A 22716-nucleotide genomic window follows, 5' to 3' on the forward strand; every position below is an offset into this window, starting at 1 on the left:
CCTAAATCCAGAGTCAGAGTCAACGGGTGTAACTCAGAGTTTTTAAATCCATCTCGAGGTACAAGGCAACCTTCTAGGACGAGTTATCATACATGGCTACACTTTTGAGTTTAACCAGACCTCCACCTTACTGTCGAGACTCCTCTTGTGAATCAGAGCAGCAGACTCCTGAAGATGTTATCTTTTAAACTTGACTCAATTCTATGGGAATCATAGCTCACATAGCATCTATGTATAGGTGATCAGATTTAGTACTAACTTAGTTTGTTATGACTGTTGATGTATGTTGTAAAAATCTGTATTGATGACTAACTGGTTGGTTTGTAATTTTGGATTTTCAGGACAGTTGTATACTGTTTTGCAGTTATTATATTTCTTGATATGTTATACTTCCTCTTAATAAACATTTTAAAAACGGGGGAAAAAAGAACACTGTGCATTCAAAAAAGTAATGACTACAAGTAACCTAAATATATTTAGGTTAGAGATCTAAAGAAGAGGTACATTAATAAACATTTTAAAAATGGGGAAAAAGAAGAACACTGTGCATTCAAAAAAGTAATCCTGAAACAGTTTCCCTTGGCTATTGAAACAGATCTGGATTTTGCCAGCTGTGGCCGCATTCTTCGATCTCTGCTACTAACAAAACCCAACAAATCACTACTTTGGTAGTTAATGCTTATTTAGAAATATTTTTTAAGAATACAAAGTGGTAAGGAGTCTGTTTTTGTTGTTGTTATTGTTGGCATGGCAGCATCCAGGATTTACTGCACTGCATGCATGCTGAAGCCAAAAATAACATGACTGATTCCTCCTCTTCACTCTACAAAAGCCATCTCCCAACAACTACCAGCTCCAAGACACTTTCCAAAGCCGTTAAAAAGAGTTCACCCAAAAGGTGAGTTCAACCAAAAGGATGAGCTTCAAAAAGTTAAGCAACTCATGCGACAAGGCACCAACCAGATTGCTGGCCACATAAAAGGTGTCACAACCAAATAAAAAGAAATAAACTAGGTATGCACTGAACAGTCCAGGTGGTCACACAGACAGGGCTCCACAAGATATTTAAGGACAGAAGTGATTATCTGGCAGATTGACTAGAGACAGCAGTTCTAAAAACTGGTCCTGCTAGAACTGTGTCATCTCATACATGCAGAACCCTTTCTGCTTTCAGATGTTCTTTCTTACTAGGAAAAAAAGAATCATATAATTTAATAGTTTTGGACAACAAGAACCCTCTTTGTGTTCGATGAACACTGATGAACTGCGGCTTTGTCTCTCGGGGGATTTATTTATTTATTTTACATTACCGAAAACTTGGGCAAAATATATACTCATTGTCCTCTGTAATTAGATCTGGCCAGAAAACATTCCTTTAAACTATGAAAACAACTTTATGCATCCGCTTTACAATAAAAAAAGGACTTTTGTTAAACTTCAGCGCCTGCCGAGTGTGAAAAGCCGTGCTACAAGCAGTCGGTGTTACGCTGTGACAGGCATGCTTGTCTGCTTTTCTTTGAAGCATCTGCAGGTGCCTCAGCATTGTCAGGTGGAATGCTGCCCCCAAAATGGGCAACTTTACCTTCTTTGTAAACAAGTGCTCCATCTCAGGCAGCTGAGGGCTGCGCTCGATAAGAGATGCTCGGCCATGCTCCTTTTTGTTCAGCCTGTTTTTCCAGTCTTCCTCACCACTCTTCTTCAGGAGAGCCAGCCTGAAAAGGAGGAAGAAAAACAAGCATATCACACTAAGAATATACAGCCTATTCAACATGTGCCTTCATTCAAAGGGCTGTTGCACATGTTAAAAAGCAAACACACTCAAGTTTGCTACTGAGTGTACAGGCAACTGGCAACTGTGGCCAATACTCAGTCTCCAGCAAGCGTATCTGTATTACTGGTTTTTTAAAATCTATTCTACTGATTTTAAAAAAATATACTGTGCCTTTTGGCGAATGGTATCCAAGGGGGATTACATACAAAACAAATAATATTAAGAAATCTCTCCTTATATATAACTGAGTAGTGGGGTGGCACTTTCCAGCTCTCCCACTGGCTTTGCAATATGCTCCATCAGCCATTGGCCCGTCAGCCACTACTCAAGAGTACTCACATGTAATTGGCCGGGTGCTGGGTCTGCTCCTCTTCCCCACCCACTCCCACCTCAGCCACTGTTCCCTGTCAGAATTACTGGCAAACGGCTGTCTCTTCCAACAAAGACACTTCTCCTGCTTGGCTCCTCTGTGAGACTAACTTTTCCCTCAGTGGCTGCTGGTAGAAGGAAACCCTTCCCAGGCCTTTGTGAGGAACTCATTGGGACCCGTCCTGACTAGGGTTGCCAGCTCCAGGTTGGGAAATTCCTGGATATTCTGTGTCTAAGGAAGTCAGTCTAAGAAAGCAAGAGTTTGGGGAGGGGAGAGGCCTCAGCTGAACAGAATGCCAAAGAGCCCACCCTCCAAAGCAGTTATTTTCTCGGGGAGGGGGGAGATCTGTTGTCTGGAGTTCAGTTGTGATACCTTGCCAACTCCAGGTTGGGAAATTCCTGGAGATTTGAGGGGTGGAGCCTGGAGAAAGTGGGGTTTGAGGAGGGGTGGGACCTCAGACAGGTACAATGCCATAGACTCCACCCTCCAAACCAGCCATTTCCTCCTGGGGAACCATTGTTGCCAGTTTCCAGGTGAGAGGTAGAGATCACTCAAAATTACAACTCCTCTTCAGGTAGCAGACATCAGTTCCTCTGGAGAAAATGGTGGACTCTGTGTCATTATACCCTGCTGAGGTCGCCACAGCAAATTGACACTGATGCCCAAGGCCGGGGCACTCTCCCAGAGCCTCTTTCTAGAGCTTGTTGTATTTATTTCCACAACGGGCCTTACTCCTAGTCAATAGAATAAAACAGCAGCCTTAGAGTAAAACTATGAAACAATTAATTCCTTATATTTCGCCCGAACCTGGAAGAACAGAACAACTTTGACTATACATATTAAGGGCATTCTAGAAAACACCCTTAGTAGGTGTACACACTTTCCACTGTGACCATAACATGTATATATAATAAGGCTGTGTATACTTCATCATGCTCTAATGGCAGTCAACCCTGCCCAATACATAAACTTATTGGGACCAATTCACATTTTATGGGTAACACATGTTGGGTCCAGGGCCCCTACCCCGTATAACAATTCGTATGCACTGTCTAACACATGTGGAAAAGGGGCTTCAACCCGTCCACCTCACAATTTTTCAGACCTGAAACAGTCCACTGGGGAGCTATTTGGTCTGTTGGGAAAACTCATAAGGGTACATAGGGCTAAACTGCACCCCCCCACAACCATTTCTGTTCAGGAAAACAGCACAGGAAGGAAGATTTGGACCTCTTCCCCACACATGCCACGGCCGTACTCTGAGCTGGACACTGTGTAAGGCAGGAACTGGGGGGAGCCCACAGTAACATCTGACAGCTACACAGGATAGCTAGATTCAAATCCAGTCGCACCTTAGAGACAAACAAGATTTTTTGGGGCATGACGTTTCGAGAGTCAACGCTTCCTTCCTCAGATACTCAAACCTAGCTGTTCTACTGCAGACCAGCACGGCTGTCTTCCAAAACTTACACAGGATGGGACCCAACTTGTGCTCTCCATGATAGGTGAAATGGCCGTTTAGATTATGCTTCCCTCCCCTCCCCCACCCTTTACTCAAAACCCACAAGTGCAACGAGGCCTTTTGCTTAACAACTTGCAGAGTTATTCTAGCCTAAGCCCTACACGGAGTTATTCCAGCCTAAGCCCTTTGATTTCAATGGGTTGAAAGTAATTCTGCATAGGACTGTACTGTTCCAGAACCAAGTATCCGTATAACGAAGCCTAGCCATATTCTTTTCCCATTCACCTTCCATTGGTTGACATTAGGATTGTAACCAGCCCGGGAAAGAAACTTGTCTCTCTGTACCACTCTGTAAAGCACTATGAAAACCGATAGAACAATGAATAGTGAATTATTTATTAATACAGCTTTTGTTTACCCCGTATTCCGGTCTGATCTTCATTCTTCCCTATGGAAGTTGTCTAAGTAATAATATGGAGTAGCTAATCTTTCAATCTCTTCTCCAAAGCAGGCAGAGACAAGCCCATTGCATCCACTGTCTCATGCCCGGGAGTTCTCTTTCACCTCTTTGATCTTTCAATGTGCTCATTCAACAGCCTCTGGAGACAGCTGAGACTTCTGTGGCAGCCCAACATTGTGGGTTAAGGTCTTTTATCATCCTTGCCTGGTCATTAGTTTGTCCTTTAATCCCTCAGACGAGTGGGCAGTACGCCATTCAAAGAGACCTTTAAGTATATGCAATGTTGGCATCTCCTTGGCATTTTGGAAATGAGCATGCAATATTTTCCATCAAAAGTATGAAAAGAGAAACAACTTCACTGGCTGTTAGTTCAGAGCTCAAGACACAGATGTTATTCTTCCTTGATTTTCTTTAATTAACAAAGAGACTCTTGGAGTATCGACTAAATCAAGCCAGTCTTCTAAAACCCATCTTGGTGAATGCTATTGATAGGGCTCTACCATCTGGGTGATCTAGTAAGCTGTGTACATTGCCATGATGAATTATTGTTCCATGCATACTATCCTTATAATGCCAGGGCAAATGTAACTGGGCAGACATAACTGAACCAATAACTATCATTGGGACAGCAGATATTTGTGTACAAACTGCACCAAGATGAACCAGATTCTAATGCCAGTAGAAGCTGAACTGTGACTTAAACAGTTTATATAAATTAATGCATTTACATATCGCCTCTCATTTTGTATAACTTACTCTGTCCTCTGTTAGTTATTGGGGGAGGGGGAGAAACATGAGAAATCTTGCTGAGACGAGCATTGCCTGCACACTTGAACACCTATTTCCACCAGAAAAGCGAAGAAGAAAATCCCGAGGTTCCTAGGATGGTGACTACTTCACCAAATCAGCTACTGTATGGTCAGTTAATCTGAAAAAAAAATCTACTAACTTTTCCAGGTATCTACAGAAAAAAAATTAAAATTTAGAAGAATTCCAGGCTTTCTGCTGTCTCTTAAACATTAATCTCAATTCACCAAATTTCTAAGGATGCTGCAGCCCAGAGAACTGCTGCTTTGTTTTCCTGGAATAAACTCTTTTAAGAAAACAAACAAAAAACGGATTTCAATTTCTTCTAAAAAGTACAGACTGGGTACTAGGAAATCCCCCAATGGATATTCTCACACATCTTAACTCCAAATTCTTCTATCATGAAAGGGAAAAAAATGCTCACTTTGGAAGAAGCAAGAGTTTATTTACCTTTCTTTAATTGACATCCTTTTGCTGGACGCATCCAGAGCATCCTCTGTTATTTCTGTTTTGCTGTCCCTGGAGTCGAGTTTTCCCTCCAACTGCTCAGATGTTTCCTGCTGCCTACAGGATACAGCAGACTGAGAAACATTCGTTGTTGTCACTGCGCCTTCGGGTTCTGAAATTGGCTCAATGTGCTCTGAGGGGGAGAAGTTCAGAATTAGTGCTTGACTGCAAAAAAATATTTTGCCACATCAGTCAAACTGCCAGACAGCATCTTCTTTCTTATACTTGATTATACTAATCAAGTTAAGTATTTGGCCCGCAGTAACAGATCCTTCACAAAACAAATATCATATACAGTGCTAACATTTCTGGGCTGGAAGAACCTGTCAGAGAACCAGTTTGACAAGAACAGAATTCACTTAAAACTCTCCAACACAATGATGTCAGATGCTGAATTTTTCACTTAAGTGCTGGGATTTTTCCTGTGACAGATTTTGGAGATACACACAAAAAATAGCAGTACTTCTGATACTTGTCATTGAGACCATTCGCTGAGCCGTGACACAGTCAGTGTGTTCGCAAACTCTCACCCAATGGGTACCATGTTCCTATGAGCCACTACTGGAAAAGGAGAGAACTGCAAGCACAGAGAAGCAACAGAGCAAGCAGCTTCATTCCCAAGGTTTACTAAGAACTATTTCCCAGAGGCCTTCCGTTAAGCTTGGTGCTTGGGGGGGCCAACAGTGGGAGGGCTTCTAATGTCCTGGCCCCACTGGTGGACCTCCTGATGGCACCTGGTATTTTTGGCCACTGTGTGACAGAGTGTTGGACTAGATGGGCCTTTGGCCTGATCCAACATTGGCGTCTCTTATGTTCTTATGTTAAGCTCTCCTATGCTCTCAGCTAAGAGACTGAGTAAGTATCCTTCGGGGGGGGGGGGAGCCCTGCCTTTTGTCATGACTATAGCTTTTTATCTGTGACATTTTAATTCAGGCTGCTCAGAGTCATCTCCATGGTCCTCTCCTCTCCATTCTGCCCTTACAATGACTCTGTGGGAGGCTAGGCTAAGAGGGAGCAAAATCCATCCAACATCACTCAGTGAGCATGGCAGAGTAGGGATCTGAAATCATGTCTCCCCATCCGTATTTCCGTACCCTAAACCCAGTAAACCATGCTGGCTCTCAGATGGTACTGTGGGACTACAACAAATCAGCACAGAAGAATCACAGGGAAAAGCAGACCCCCCATTGCCCCAAAGTAGCACTACTCTTCCAGCTGGAAAGCAGCTGTGCAACATTCACAGCCCACATGGCCACTGTATAAAGTCCCCGTCAGCTGCCTAGACCAGCACAGGGCGAAGCACGGGACTGTACGGATCGGCAGACCTGAATCAGAAGGTCCCAAGAAGACCTGAGAGCTGGCTGCAGATCCTCCCCTCCCCCCACTTTCAGCATTCCTGTCTGATGATAAAAGAGGTGCCCTTGATTAATGGGGCAACAGTTTTGTTTTTAAAGTAAACCTGCTTTTAATTTATTACTCGCGACAGACTATTAACCCTGGCATAGATCGCTCAGGCTAGCCCGATCTTGTTAGATCTCAGAAGCTAAGCATGGTCAACCTCTGGTTGGATGGGAGGCCACCAAGAAAGTCCAAGGTTGCTATGCAGAGGCAGGCAATGGCAAGCCACCTCTGAGGGTCTCTGGTCTTGAAAACCCTATGGAGTCACCATAAGTTGGCTGCAACTTGATGCCCCTTCCCCATAAAATGGTTGGAAGATGCATGATGTTGGATGAAGCTGAGCTGGTCTGGATCTGGCTCATCCATGCGTGGGAGACCTGTTGGGAACCTTATGTATGTCAGGTTCCATGAAATAAGAGAAACACAATGTATAAATGTACTAAAACAAGGTATGTATTATTACAAGCACTTGCAAAAGCCGTGACTGACCAGCAAGCATCATCTTCTAGGAGGCATTCCTCCTCCTTCCCTCAGATAGGGGCATGTGCTCGCATCAATCAGTGAACAGGTTTCCTTCACAACTTCCTTCCATTCATACGTAAAATGTATGCAGATTTAATCCTTTCAGTGATTAAAATTAATACGATTAATCGGCTAAGCAACCAGGACCCCATGAAGCTGCTTACCTCTCAGCAGGGTCGATCGAGTCATTACCCCCTCCAACTCCATCGTTTCTTCAAAGGGCTGGCCTCTGACTTCTTGTTTACCCTGCAGGATGTCGGCAACAAATTCCTTTTGTTCTGCAGGCTGACAAAGAGGTTGCGGGCTGAACAATTCCATGCTGCTTTTTCGTGGGAATGCGTATTTTGTCTCTTTGTTATAGTCCTCTGTTTTATTAGAGGCAGGATGTGGGAGCTCTTCCTCAAAGGAACCGTGTGCTTTCATGCCATTCTCTTCACGTTCTACAAATCCCTTGGGCTCTGCCTCTTCACGCTCCTTTGACTGGCAACTGTTCTCTCTCACTGCCATCGAAGCCTGCCACTGTTCCGTTTTCAGGAGAATTTTTAACGAAGTATCCACATTTTCCACTGGTGACTGGTACCTCAAATTGGCTTGGTTCGCCTCGCTAGCTGTCTCTTCCTCCACCACCTTCACGTGCAGATCCTTTGTGTGTACTGACGACCAGGGGGGTGTCATGGTGGATACCGATGTTACAATCGTGGGAGACAAAGGAGCAAGCTTCCCACTGTCATTTTGTACCTGCACCAAACAACATATGGAGAAACAGAAATTGACAATTCATGAGAGCACGCTCAATAAGCAGCAATGGCCAAATACCCTTAAGAACAATAAGACAGGGAAACCCGACAAGGGTCAGATGTTGCAGGATTGTTGAAACCTCACAGAGCATGTGAACTCCGCCTTCTCTCTCACACAATGCATATCACCGTCCAAAGTCCCCTTCTGAAATCATTGCTCACCAAAGATAAATACACTGAAAGAAAAGTTTTATTCTTTCAGTGGCACAAATGACGCTTAGTATTTATACAGTGCTCTCAGTGCCAAAAATGTTTCACTAACATTGTGACAGTAATACTCCTAGCAGCTCACTAAGGCAGGCCGCAGTATCTCCATAATGCAGATGGGGTACTGAGGCTGAGAGTGGCTTACCTCAGGCAATTATGAGTTTGTGGCTGAGATGAGGTTTGAACTGGTGACCTCTTGGATCCCCCCTTAGTGACTATGCTACACCAGACTGTGGACCAATGCATTTCCCCAATCGGGTTAATTCCTCCTACCGAAGCACCTTCCCTCAATGTTCCACAGAATATTTTGCAATCTCATAGTAATATTGATGTACTATTCTCTGTGACACATTTCTTTCATATTTCAGTTGCAGGAATGGTTTTCTGTTTACTTCTAAGCTTTCAGCTACACTTTATGGAGTTTATTGCCTTCTTTTCTCCCCCAGCTGCTAAGGAAGTACGTTTGTTAAAGCAGAACCCACTACAGTTTGCTCTCACTGACATAAAGATATCCATCCAACCAGAACTGTGCCATCATGAGGCAACATCATGTCACTCACAGCAGACATGTTATGACATCAGATGCAAAAGAAGAAAAAGAACCTGCCACTCATCCTGTCTACAACACCACAGATCTGTGTACTAATACTAAACAAAGGTAGACAAAAACCCCTAGAGAAACTCATACATAGAAGAGGACTCAAAGCTTTGAGTAATACAGCTAATATTCCCTATTTATAATGCTAGTGTTTCTGTAGTCCAGATGAACTGCTTTTTTAAAGACTTGCAATAGGAAAAGAACCCTCCTGTATCTTGATGTCTAATCTTACAGGGAGTGCTCAAAACTTTTTAAAAAGAAAGCTTGGAAAATCATAATTCACTTTTTGGGTGTAATATAAGCTTCAAAGAGAAAAGAAACACTCAGTAATGTAAACAAGTACCGTTCTGAACAACGTACACCTGCAGTACTAGACTCTTCAGCTCACTCCAAGAAGTGAAGGTCTAGACTAATCCTTTCTAAAGGGCCGCTCTTGTAACGGAGTGTTCAGGATCAGCACCCAGTTTCCAAAAGTCACAGGGATACTGAATTTGGATTAATGGCTCTAATGATACACCTGCAGCAACCTACATCTCTTCTGACAAGAAACCTTTCCTCACACTTCAAGCTAAGCACTGCAGCCGTTGAGGGGAAACTGCCTGAACAGAGCCAAGCATGGGCGTTTGGGCGGCCACTCTGTTAACAAATGCTGTTCTGCAAGGCAAACGTCTCCCCTTTAAGGCTATTGTTGGAACTAGTGAAAGGGCTTGGTGATTGCCCAAAGCAGAAAATTGAAAATCATACCTAGAGCAACCAACAAATGATCGGAACGGAGATCCAAAGATCAAGAGTGCATCTGAGGGCTCCACAGTGCCTCTTAAATATTAATGTCAATTAGAGGCTCAGGTTTTTACCTGTCAAAGCAAAAAACCAAACATTTCCTTCCCCTAAGAAGGGTATGATGCACCCCCACTCCACCCCCGGATATAAATAGATTCTGTGCTAACAGCAAGATTGTGCATTTAGAAAGATGTGTGTTCCAGGGGTCGTAAGAGTCATTTTCTTGGAAGGATTCCACCAGGACGTGTTCTGCCACTCATCACACACACTGAACAAGGAGAGTGATGATGGTTCATTTGATTGTGACCCTATGCCCAGTCCTAGAGAGGGATCGGCATACATACCTGCTCAACCTCTCCAAGGGTGACAGGCTGGGTCTGGTAACGCAGATTCGATCTCCTTTGCCTAAGGTCCCCCCTGTTCCTTGTCGAGACGGTCCTTGTCACTGGCTGAGAGAGTTTGTTGAATAAGGCCATCTTCTCTGCCAGGCTGAGAGAGGAAGAGTCTGGTTCCCCAGACGGCTCTTGTTCAAGGGCTTCTTTCGCTTCTTTGATTTCATCCTTTGCTAAAGTCTTTTGGTGCGCAGATGCCTGCAACCTGAAAAGCAGAACCGGGAATCAGTATTTAGTGTTGCCAAGAAGTGAGCACTCTCAGTTTTTTAAAATACACATAAGGGGGGGCGGGGGAACCAAGAACGCTTCAGATAAAGCACAGAAAAAGCCAGCAGACATGAAGCATTAGCAATTTGGATGTGTGCTGCTCATCGGCTTTGTGAATTCTGAGTGAAGAACTACCAACACAAAAGAGCAGTGGTGGTGTAAATTCTTTTGACAAAGTACAGTAGACTGACACTTGGTGAGGGGGACTAGGTGAAATTCTGGTGCTCTGAAAAAACCCGTTGGGTTCAAATCCTAAACATGGGCAGTAGATTTGCTCTGTGGGGGTGTGCAGGACGGAGGGATTCATCTACACTGTGGGGCTGCGCCTCTGTGACCTCACTGCTCCGCCCTGGCCACTACAGGTCCCACCTCAGACTTTATTTTGGGCTCCAACACAATGCTGCAATGCAGAGTCACATGGGACACTGACATACAACTTGCACAGATCCTTCATGACTCTAAACACTGTACCGAGAGCCTCGATAAGAGAATGACATTGGAATTCCCCCTTTCTATGCTTCAGGTTGCTTTGTTTAGAATCATAGAGTTGGAAGGGACCTCCGGGGTCATCTACTCCAACCCCCTGCACAATGCAGGAAATTCACAAATACCTCCTTCCCCACATCCCCAGTGACCCCTGTTCCATGCCCAGAAGATGACAAAAAAAACCCTCCAGGATCTCCATCCAAACTGGCCTGGGGGAAAAATTGCTTCCTGACCCCAAAGTGGCAACCAGCATTTCCCTGGGCATGTAAGAAGGGCCACAAGAACTAAGCACTGCGGCAACCCTTCCTGTCCTCCCTCTCCTGACCTGCCTAAGTTCACTGAACTGGCGTTAGGGATCCCTTGTATCAGAGGTCCGCAACGTGGTGCTCCTGGGTGCCCTGGTGCCTGCGGACACCTCTTCTGGAGCCTGCCCAAGTGTTTTTAGGAAGTGGGTGGAGCCAGGCCAGCAAGGCTCCTGATTGACTTCTGGAGATTGGATTGGCTGTACAGATTTTTTTTTAATGTTGCTTTAGCGGCAGGTGCTGCCACAGCAGAAGGATCTGCACTGTGTTAAAAGGTAAAGGTAAAGGTTCCCTTGCTCGAAAGCCAGTCGAATCCGACTCTAGGGTTGCGGTGCTCATCTCCATTTCAAAGCCGAAGAGCCAGCGCTGTCCGAAGACATTTCCGTGGTCATGTGGCCGGCATGACTAAACATCAAGGTGCATGGAACGCTGTTACCTTCCCACCGGAGTGGTACCTATTTATCTACTTGCAATGTCTTGCTTTTGAATTGCTAGGTTGGCAGGAGCTAGAACTAGAGACGGGAGCTCACTCCGTCATGCGGCACTCGGGTCTCGAACTGCTAAACTACCGACCTTCCCAAGCCTCCAGTTCAGCGTCTTAACCACTTGAGCCACCGCAGCTCCACCTGCACTGTGTTACTGACATTAAACTGTGGTGATCCTCTTGTGGCTCCTGCAGCAGCCGGTTTGTTGCTGCGCCCAGCATTCCGTGTCAGAATTCCAAATGTGCCTGCAGGCTCAAAAACGCTGGGGACCGCGACCTTACATCCTAATCCTGTCTGCCCCTTCACTGCCCTTGGCTGTTTCCTAGAGATTAAGGAGGATCTTGAGGGCAAGAGAACACGAGTCACCGTTAGTGCCTGAACACACACACACAAATCATCTCTCTTAGCACAGAAGCACCAGTTGATGCAGGAAACAGCATGAATGACAGAGCCAGCCGCACCCACGAGGGCTACCCTGAGCATTGTTTGCATCGGATTTCTTGCTACATCAAGGATCCAGCCAGCTATGCGTGCAGCAGTGACAGCAACACCCTTCACCTTGCATTGCCATGTCTCTACCTCCTCTGTGTTGATTCTGGGCTTTCTGTATCTTTATAGGGGGACACCCAAAGAAGAAGGGCAAAATGGCTCCTCACTGTGACCCCAGTGGCTAAAAACAAAACTAGGGTAACCTGGGCAGAAAAGTCCTCAGTAACTTTGTCGTAATCATGTTTAGAAGACTAAGTACACTATAAGGGGCTGCCAGAAGCAGGAACTGAGCAACGTGGCAGAATGATTAATGATCCTGGCCCTTCATAACCTCTGGCTTGGTTTCATCAGTTCTATCTACATTCTACCCCTGGACCAGGAGGCCGACAACCTCATTGGTTCCTGACAGAGGAAGGAGGCCAAGAAATATGCAGGGGGGTTGGAAACCAGCACAGGGAATGCAAAAGAAAAGGAGGGATCAAAAGTCCTCAGTAACTTTGTCGTAATCACGTTTAGAAGACTAAGCACGCTATAAGGGGCTGCCAGAAGCAGTAGGGTTGGAACCGAGCAATGTGGCAGAATGATTAATGATCCTGGCCCTTCATAACCTCTGGCTTGGTTTCATCAGTTCTATCTACATTCTACCCCTGGACCAGGAGGCCGACAACCTCATTGGTTCCTGACAGAGGAAGGAGGCCAAGAAATATGCAGGGGGGTTGGAAACCAGCACAGGGAATGCAAAAGAAAAGGAGGGATCCCATCCAAAGTGTCCTAGTATTTACAGGCCAGCATCCAACAAAGCAGGCTCTTGTCCACAAAAGCATTTGGAAAGTTCTTTATTAGCCTTCAAGATGCAATAGAACTCAGCAGCACGTTTCTCTGACACTGTCCTTCACATCTCGTCTTTAGTTTGCAGGGGTTAGGGTGAGCGAAATGTAATAGAAACAAGGGGGGGATTTGTGCTTACACCTAGAGGTGGTACGAGTTCTCACCTCCCATTAATTCTGTAAGCTACAGGTAGAAGCTGCAAATGGTTAAAGAAGAGGGTGCTGATTGTGCTCTCGAACATCTCACTTCTGTTTGAGACACAAAGGCCTTTGCTCAAGTTTTTTTAATTTGGAATGATGGAATGTTTTTTTAAAAAAACACGCACACAGTTTTCTCTTCTGAATTTAACAACTGCACCCACTGAAAGCAGCCATTACCCCTAACTGGAAAAATGCCAGCTCAGATGCTCCAAAGTTGACTGATGCATCAGCTAAACAGAGGTCAAGAAGATAACAAAACAGTTCTAACGTCCTTAAAAGTTCCACCAAATACTCCAGTGCGCTTGCTGTTATAGATGCATTTGCTAGCAATGACCCTTGTGCTCCCTGTAACATGCAAGTTGCGTTCCCCCAGTACCTTGTAGGATGTACAGTGCTCTTAACTACAGTGGGATTAGGTATTCTTGCCACTACATTGTGGGTATTCACAGTACATGAGGCAGGGGTAGGTTCACTTTAAAAAATAGCCAAGGGAAGGAAAAAGTTCACAAGGAGAGAGAAGAGAGAAGCATTAAGAAACACATACAGTGTTCACTGCAGAAGACAAACAATATTTCCCCCCCCCAATTAGAAGATACAAAAGACTTTTATAAAAATTGCACGGCGGAGTCACTAACTGTCTTAAAACAAAGATGCATGCAGACCAGCTGGTTTCCTATAAAACCTAGATCAATATCCGTACTCCTAAGTACTTTTAAAGGCTTGTCTGCAGCATCACTTCTGCTCGGCTGGAACATTACAAGATGCACAAAATGCAGCTTAAGAATTGACTGCTTTGAGGATGCACACGTTCCGTCGGTTCCTCCTATTCTATCTGGGGAGAGTTCCTCAAAAGCAAGAACCTGATTCCCTTGGCTTACAAACCAAAGTGGCAAGTAACTCCTATTCCGCCATCTTCCGTCTATCATTCCATAAACATTTTCCCAGATTATAGTTCATGCAGTTTGTCCTGCTTCGTACTTCCTGTAGTCCAAAACCAACTCCGTAGCTGTCCCCTCCCCCCAGTTCTCATGGACGCTGCCTTTGCAATGAGACAAAGAAAAAGAAATGGTGCAGTGGGAAGAAAATATTATTCCAAAATATTAATAACCCCTATGCGTTTCACATTCAGGTTCCTCAGGGGGATCTGTGGCATATGAATGCGGCAATGCTCCCACTAAACCAACACACAGGGGTTATTAATATTTTGGAATAAAATTTTCTTCCCACTGCACCATTGTTTTCTCTCCATCTGTTTGCTCCAATTGGTGCGTCCCTTCATTTTCTTCTCTTTGCAATGAGCCGTTTCCCAACTACCAAGTCATAAATGTCATGAATCAAAGGCACTCCCTGTTTGAATAGTCAAAGGAATAGCAGAAGCAACACATTTTGTGGACTTACGTTGCTGCAATGACCACTTCCTCAGTGGTTACGGGCTGTGTGCGTGATCTGTCCTGCATTCGCCTCAGCCTTCTCTCCACTGCTGAATTCCTTGCACGAGGCTTTGGAGGACTTTTCCCATCAAACGACTTCTCCATTTCCTAGAACCAAGCCATACCCCACAATGAACAAGCCTAAAGCTCCTGCAGAATAGTGCAGCCCAGCTGTTAGCTGGGATAGGACAACATATTCACTATTACCCATTTAACAGCAATTATGTCCCATTTATGGAAAAAAAATGTCAGCTGCCGATTTGTTTCTGGGTGAAATTCAAGGTGCTGGTTTTAAGCTTCAGAGTCCTTCTTTACAACCTGGGACTCTCTTGATCGAAGAACCACCTGTCTCTCTATAGACCACCTCTTCCTATAAGTGTCTTTCTATTGGCATTCCTGGTGATTGTTCCTATCATATGGGATGATCCACCTAAGGAGGTACACGAGTCTTCTGATTTCCTGTGCTTTCACAAAATTTGCAAAGTAACTGGGTTTTGGTGAACCTTTTGTAGCCAAATGCCAAATGGGACTCAATACAGTTTCATCTGGGATTTAATTTTGGGTAGTAACAAGAATGGAAATTGTTCTGGGCTGTTTGGGTGAGTTATGCTTGTTTTAATGGTTTCAGAAGCCACTGTTGATGTTTACAGAAAGTACAGTGTAATTTTTTTTAATGCAAGGCCAAACAGAGCAAGGATGTTACAGTTGAGCATGCCTCAGTGCCTGCATGACAACAGTTGGGAACCCAACAATTTCAGGCAGGAATTCAACTCAGAAGTTAAAAGCAGTCAACCTAAGTCACGGGAAGAGCAAATCTGAAACCACCACAATCCTGTGTGCTCCTGGTATGGTTTGCATGGAGAATGGGTTCCCATGTTTTATCCTACTTTACCCAATGGGCACCCTGTCCTCTGGCAGAATTAATTACAGAGTGGCCTTCAGGTTAATCAGTTAAGGCCTCAACACAGAAGTGTACACACTAGCCATACGCATAGGTTGTCAGAGAATTTCTCTTTCAAGCTGCTTGCCCTGCTGGCTCCCACTTTTTAAGTACCCATAAACTTAATTGGATAACGATACATACAACCCCCTTGCACATGTGCAACTATTTGGGGCATGGGCACACATACATATGCACCCATACATCTCCCAATTGCGCCTCACATTGTGTTTAGTCCCTTGGCAAGATAAGCATCTCCTATGGGGGGAAAAAAGTGACCACTTACCCTGAAAAGCAACCTTTTTGCAGCAACACTCAGTTTGGCGCGTTCATCCAACTTCTCTTCATCTGCAGAAAACAAAGTATGGAACATTATATTAACTTCTGACATTTGTCTAAATGGTAAGATTGCTGAGAGACCATTCTTATGTTGCAAGGAGAAGGGTGTTTGTTTTTTTTAACTCAAAAACAGGCCAGGATCCAGAATGCAGGGGCACAACTGGCAAGGAAGTAAATAACCAGCTGAAGGTCTGCTCAGCTCTGGGCCTGGCAGAAGCATGACTTTTTAATGAGAATCTTAGCTGCAGTGTGTTATGTAATGCAATTCAGAAGGAGCCAAAGAATTTCCCTTTCCCATCAGCTCCAAGATAAATGATAACATAAAATAAGATTCTCCTGCTTCCTGATTACAACCCCCCCCCCCAAAGAAACATTTTTGTGCTCTGCACTTGGGAGTTTATACTAAACATACAGAAGTTACATAGAAAAAAGGCGTAAAGGCCACTGGTTTGCCACACTCCCATGATGTAGTCATCACTATTCCAAAATACAGAGGATCAAGCTTTACAAATCAAGACAATGTCTTGCTTTCTAGTCTATGGAGCTTATTATGAGATGACACCAAATGGCAGGGATTTTAAAAGCCAGAAGTACGTACGCTTGAAGAAAATGGGATACAAGGTTTTGAACCTGTTAGAGTATTTGTTCTGCAAGCTGATAAATCAACAAACTATCTATTTGAAAGTTCAAATCTGGGCCATTTCTAACATCTGGGGGGCCGAGAATACGTAGATGGCACCAATAAGGAAATAAGCACATCAGTGAACATTTTAACATCTACTTCCTGCTTAGCCAACAACTTCTTGCTAAATCTTTGTGTCAAACACATCTACCAGCAATATAAGTTCGCACTGCATTGGCCTCAGTGTCCTAAATGGGTAAATACAAGGCACAAATTCTGATACCTAGTTAATTGATAGATTCACGTGGGTAGCCATGTTAGTCTGAAGCAGCAGGTTTAATCCAGTGGCACCTTTAAGATCAACAAAGTTTTACTCACGATATAAGGCTAATACCTTGAATAAAACTTTGTTGGTCTTAAATGTGCCACTGGACTCAAACTTTGTTTTAGTTAACTGATGTTCTCTGAAACCCCCAGAACAGTGGTAACTGACACTTTCCTTTGTCACATTACACAAATTACTTTGGTACCAGAGTACTGAACTCTGAGATTACAACTCACTTCCTAATGAAACAGTTCGGATGGCTTAGGAAGGCCCCAAAGAACAATGGCTCAGATATTTCCAGTATAAACAGAGAAATGGCTCATCATACTGGTTTTGCCTTCAGCAGATTAAAAGCTCAAAGAGAAGAAAGGCCATTTAATCCACTCAGGATTCTTTAAGACCCAAGAAAGCTAAAATCCTATGAAAAAGAGGGGCCTGCCTTACTGGCTCCCACAATGAACAAAAATTACTAAGATCAGGCAACTACTATACACTGTGTCCAAGCCAGTTGGGGGGGGGGGAACCAAGTTAGGAGAAATTTGCCCTCCTGAGGCAACTGTCCATGTCTCCCTAGTGATACCTATCTCATGTTTTGAGAACCTATACTACCTAACTTTTGACATAATACAGGAAATTATACTATTTAGTGTATGAATTTAATAAAGGAAGGTTGACTCAGCCTCCTCAGATTTAAACACAATTATGTTACCTCACCCCATCAATCTAGTGTCCAAGTGGCAGCCCAAACAGAATTCACTTCTTCACATATTATCACGTTTCAAGCATATGCAGAAACCCCTAATCACATTTAGTTTTGCTGGAGGCCGATTCTGACAAGTGAGTGGAAAGTTGCAAGCCAAAACACCCCTCCAAAATGGCCTGTTGCCTAGTTTCAATCCCGCAGATGTTGCTTATGCTTACCCACATCCTCCCTCTTGGTTTGTGATGGGGAGAGCATCATACCATGCTGAGGGTCAAATTCTTTCTTTGCATAAGCACTTGATACAAAAATTTAAAATAACATAGAGAACGTAAGGAGAGGAAAATGCTCTTACCCTCAGGAGCCGGCATTACTGGACTGAATACAGACCTATAGAAATTTTGCAAGGAAAAAAACACAAATCAGTTGGGGGGATAGCCCTAAGTTACAGTTATAAATCCCTAAGCCTAACCGTAGGTAAGTGGAACAGTAAACAGATTGCAAATGAGAGTTTTTTCAGGTTTCAATATTGTATCACTGACAACTCAAAAGCAGGAAGGCCAGCAAATGCAGCCATGTGAAAGTTGAATGAAGGAGAATGGTCAGGCAAGTAATTAAAAAGCTCAAAACTTTATTCTGCCAATTATGGTTCGCTATAACACTGATCTGTGGTTTCTAGATTTTAAAAATGCCTTGTGCATACAATTTTTTTTTGTCTTACAGTTGTAAACAATTGTGATAACTTTAAAAGAACACTTTTATTTGAAAATAAAAATTTTAAATTGTCAGCCTGTGGTTGAATAATATTTAACCTACACAAGGAAGAAAAAATCACCATCTCAGAGAAACTAGACTTTTTGAATGACTGTGAAGTGCCACTGAGAGTTCCTTAGAGTACACTCCGTAATATTTGTCTCGACAATGCTAACCCGGTGTACTCAGCTATACGAATGCCTACCTATCAGTTTCTTTTCGCTCTGCAGAAGTTATAGGTTGAGTCCTAAATCTCTCAGAAGTCTTTCTACTTTCCCCAGGAGAAAAATAGCGTCTTGGCCTTCGTGACCCTCGTTCTTGTTCAGCATAGGCAGACAAATCACTACCTGATGTTGGCATCCCACATTGAGATTCACTTTCAATCATATCACAGAAAGTGCAGAGAGAGGAAACAAAGATGACAGGGAGAAGGGCGAGAGGAGGGACAGAGAGAAAGAAAGATGGACAAATATAAGCATCCCATCATATCAGTCCATTATAGATCACTCTGCATGCTCCTAGAATATCATGCACAGAAAAGTACAAGTCATTCCATTCCAGCGACCCAACATCAGAACTTGCATTTAGCAAGCAGAAGCACAAATGAACAAAAGGATTCAGGTCAACTCAAGCTCCAAAACACACTAAAATGAGAGTTGAACTGGGTGTCTGAAGTGTTGCAGAACACAACTGATGTTGAGCTTTGTGTGCCATTCACGCCAAGGACGTGCAAGCGTCACACCAAAAACAAAAACAAAAGCAATCAGAAACATCACCTACAGTTCAGGTTTCTTGCTGGCATTGGCAGTTTCCAAAAAGGCATTACGGAGCTGGGCAACAGAGACTTTTGTGTCAACCATGGCAATCTCACCATTGGGGATCTTGGCTTCGGTGCTCTGAAACTCCATTGTGTTCTTTGCAATATGCTCCTTACTTCTGAAAACCTCTAGCTTAGGAGAACCAGAATGATCGGACATTGAGCGAGTAAGGAGTTTAGATTTAAATGGAGTCTCTTCCCGAACTTTTCCTTTAGCACTTTGTAGATACATCACTCTTTCACTCCTTTCAACATTCTCACGAGTCTTCACTGGAGGCCCAGGCATCCATGGCTTAAACTGCTCCTGCTCAGGCTCCAATGACTTTGGCTTGCCAATGGTAGGCTTTTGACATTCACCTCCTTCCAAGTGGCGCTCTCTGCTCTTCCCTTGCCTACGAATCTCCAACGGCAAAATCGGTTGTCTTCCCTGCTCAGCTTCTAAACTGCAGACAGCAATCTTTGATGATCCATAATTCTGATGCAAGTCACTTTTTTCACCATCCATTGTAGTATCTGTTGTATCTGCCATCGAAGGGAAGCTACTAGCAGGGTTGCTTTTGGGCTCTTCGGAGACCACCAGTTTAGCAGTATGAGGCACTCCAGCAGGCTGGATATAGCCATGTGTTGGTTGGCGAATCAAACCAAGGGGTTGATTGGCAGCCCTGTGGAAAGCAGACGTTTCCGACTGCAGAGGCACGAAATTAACAGGCACTGGGCGGGTCTTTCTCTGAGACACAGTGTCTGTAAGAAGTTCAGGGCTTCCACGAGCACTTTCCTCTTTCACCAGTTTCTCTCTAACTTTTACTCTTTAAGAAAGAAAAATGGATTAAAGATGTGGCACAGTTGTAACTAAGTTGGGAGGAAAAAAAACATGCACCAACCTTGGGAAGATCCAGTAACACTCTGTTTTAAGCATGAAACGCAAGCGACTGTACAATGTAGGTGATATCTGAGAGTCTTCCTATTGTGTGCCATTTCCCAGAGTGCAATTATTTATATGGAAAGGGCGCTGACTTCAGTGGAGCCCCTTTTTGGCCACCTATTTTCATGTATTTGGCCACCTATTTTCATGTATGGCAAAAATTAAAAAGAGATGCTTTGAATAGTTCAGAGCCCTGTGTCTACTGTGCAAAAGAAAAATAAGACCTAAATACACCCAAACAAAAATGAGCTTTTCAGCTACCTATGTGCATCACTGAAATGCACATATTTCAAAATGAAGCAACTGGTTGTGCTCTTTGGCACTAACTCTGACACCACAAAACCTGGGTGGTTCCCTCCGTCTTTTTTAGTATACTTACACTGAGAATGAAGATTATACAGTAATGTGGAAGAAGGAAAGGCTATCTGAATTCTAAACAATCAGAAAGGAGATTGAGATCTCAGGAAGTAAATTAAAAGCCAAGTCTTATACTATTTACTATAGTCAAATACAGATATGCTTTCTTTTTGTGAACAGCACATGTGCATTCATGTTGTTGTTTTTCTCAATGGCCAAATTAACAGAAGCATGAATCAGGAAAGTTAATATGATTATGTTGCTGCATTCCTGGACATTTTGCTCAACAAGGAGCCATGAGAAAGTGTGTGCACTATTCACAAAGGCAGCAAGGTTCTTTTTTGTATTCTGCTATCTACATCTTAGTGTAAAGATAATATAAGAAACAGCCCTTAGAAAGAAATTAGCAGAGAAAAACAAAGTGTAACAGAAATAGAGAAGTATCTACAGAAAGTGTAATAAATGACAATGTGGACAAAAGCTATCAATAGCTAGTTAATATGATTGATAAAGAGAACAAAGCTTATGCTGAAACTGGCTAAAATGATGTATACTCAACATGGCAAACTTACTTTGATAAAACTGAGGAGACCGGAGAAGAGAGTAAGATTTTTGTGGATAGTGAGTTTTTAAAAATTATTTTGGGATAACATTTTCAACCAAACTGTTACTTTGGAACTGTTTTAGTTCTGAAAACATAATGTATTGATATTTTTTAAAAATGAAACAAAAGAGTGATATTAAAAGACACCAAGCCTTGGAAATTTCCAACATCCTCCTATTCATACTTGTGCAGAAATAAATTGCACTGATTTCAACTCAGTTGCACAGGATCACAAAGTTAAGTCGGCTGTTTATTAAAAGAACCTTTTAGCTATTTGTGTATCTAACTAGCTCTTTCAAGCTACTGCATTTGTCAAGAAACAAAGCTGACACTGAAAGAAACAGGTTGCCAGTGTAGACACAAAAGCACCTTATATTTTATGGGACTTGGCCACAAGACCATGAACTCTCCATCTCTTCTTCATGAAAAATCTTCACACATAGAGTGACTAACACATGGAATTCACTGCCACAGGAGGTGGTGGTGGCTACAAGCATGGACAGCTTCAAGAGGGAATTAGATAAACATATGGAGCAGGGGTCCATCAGTGGCTATGAGCCATTAGGTATAGATAGGAACTTTCAGTCTGGGGTGAGTGATGCTCTGTATTCTTGGTGCTTGGGGGGGGGGCAACAGTGGGAGGGCTTCTAGTTTCCTGGCCCCACTGGTGGACCTCCTGATGGCACCTGGTATTTTTGGCCACTGTGTGACAGAGTGTTGGACTGGATGGGCCATTGGCCTGATCCAACATTGGCTTCTTTTATGTTCTTATGTTTAACCTTAACACTGCACCAGGGCCCAACTAAACATGACATCTTCGACGTCACCACTGGCCTCAACCAAAGTTAAAGTCTCACTTTAACCAGGATTTGAAGCTTGGTAGCAAGCTCTGGTTAGCTATGGCTAAGGTCAATATAGCTGAAGGAATTCAAACATGAGAAAAAGAGGACTGAGAAGTATGTATGATACCGTGGCCAGCCTCCCCCCACCCAGCCCTGTCATGGTTCAGAGATGAGGGTGTTACAGAAGCTCTGAGTCCCTGTGTTGTTTGCAGGCTTAGACTTTAATCTAATGCAAGTTCTCACAAAACTCAGAACAAGTCCTTATTATGAGTGAATAGTATATCAGTAAGCAAATGGATTTTAAAATGGGTTCACAAACAGGGTTTATTCCTGTTCACTGCATTCAAACTCTTTACAAGGATCACATATCCCCATTTAATAAAGGAAAGACATAAGGCAGCAGTTCTCAAACTTTAGTAATCTGAGGATCCCCATAGTCATCAAAATAAGTTTCACGACCTCCTAAGCACTTCTGGGCACGATCACATCATACTAGGCAGCCTCTGGTCAAAGTGTGTGCAGCACATATGCCTGTGCTAAGTTTCCATCCTCAAAGAAATGCAAGACCTTTTAAAAGAAAGTTTTAGAAAAATAGGTTTTGTCCAAACATGGCCTACAAGGTTAGGTCTCAGAGGGTACCTGGTTATATCCCAAAGCTCAAAAGACCACCACCACCCCCCGCTGCCCAGTTCTACTCAATCTCATCTCTTTGTTGGATGAGACTTTGCTCCAGAGACATGACAGATAGAGACTAGAACTGAGCAGGAGCAAGGAGGAGCTTGGAAAAACTTTTAGAGCTGTTCAGATATTGAAAAAGAGAAGCATCACACAAAGTCCAACCTTCTACTATTCAACTGAATACTGCCATTAGCTGTTATCTGTGGATGCTGAGTGACATCTCTCTTTATCTCTATAATGAAATCCTTCAGAATGGCAA

General features: G+C 43.5%; 1 protein-coding gene across 6 annotated transcripts in view; it reads right to left on the reverse strand.

Annotated features, from left to right (window-relative positions):
• The window catches only part of SVIL (supervillin), an 82799-nt gene that overhangs the window by 46882 nt on the left and 13201 nt on the right, over positions 1-22716 (reverse strand). For 5 of the 6 annotated variants that reach the window (XM_015408118.1, XM_015408116.1, XM_015408121.1 and 2 more), the window contains 10 exons: positions 19018-19860; positions 18443-18613; positions 17840-17874; positions 15785-15846; positions 14527-14666; positions 13505-13600; positions 10024-10276; positions 7462-8035; positions 5321-5510; positions 1583-1712 (listed from right to left, as the gene is read on the reverse strand). In XM_015408118.1, coding sequence (XP_015263604.1) covers positions 1583-1712; positions 5321-5510; positions 7462-8035; positions 10024-10276; positions 13505-13600; positions 14527-14666; positions 15785-15846; positions 17840-17874; positions 18443-18613; positions 19018-19860 — 2494 coding nt within the window. The remainder of the gene's footprint in view (positions 1-1582; positions 1713-5320; positions 5511-7461; positions 8036-10023; positions 10277-13504; positions 13601-14526; positions 14667-15784; positions 15847-17839; positions 17875-18442; positions 18614-19017; positions 19861-22716) is intronic. The other variant, XM_015408120.1, reaches the window with a different exon arrangement.

Source organism: Gekko japonicus, unplaced genomic scaffold (assembly GCF_001447785.1).
Source record: "Gekko japonicus isolate JY-2015 unplaced genomic scaffold, Gekko_japonicus_V1.1 scaffold87, whole genome shotgun sequence".
Classification (NCBI taxonomy): Eukaryota; Metazoa; Chordata; class Lepidosauria; order Squamata; family Gekkonidae; genus Gekko; species Gekko japonicus.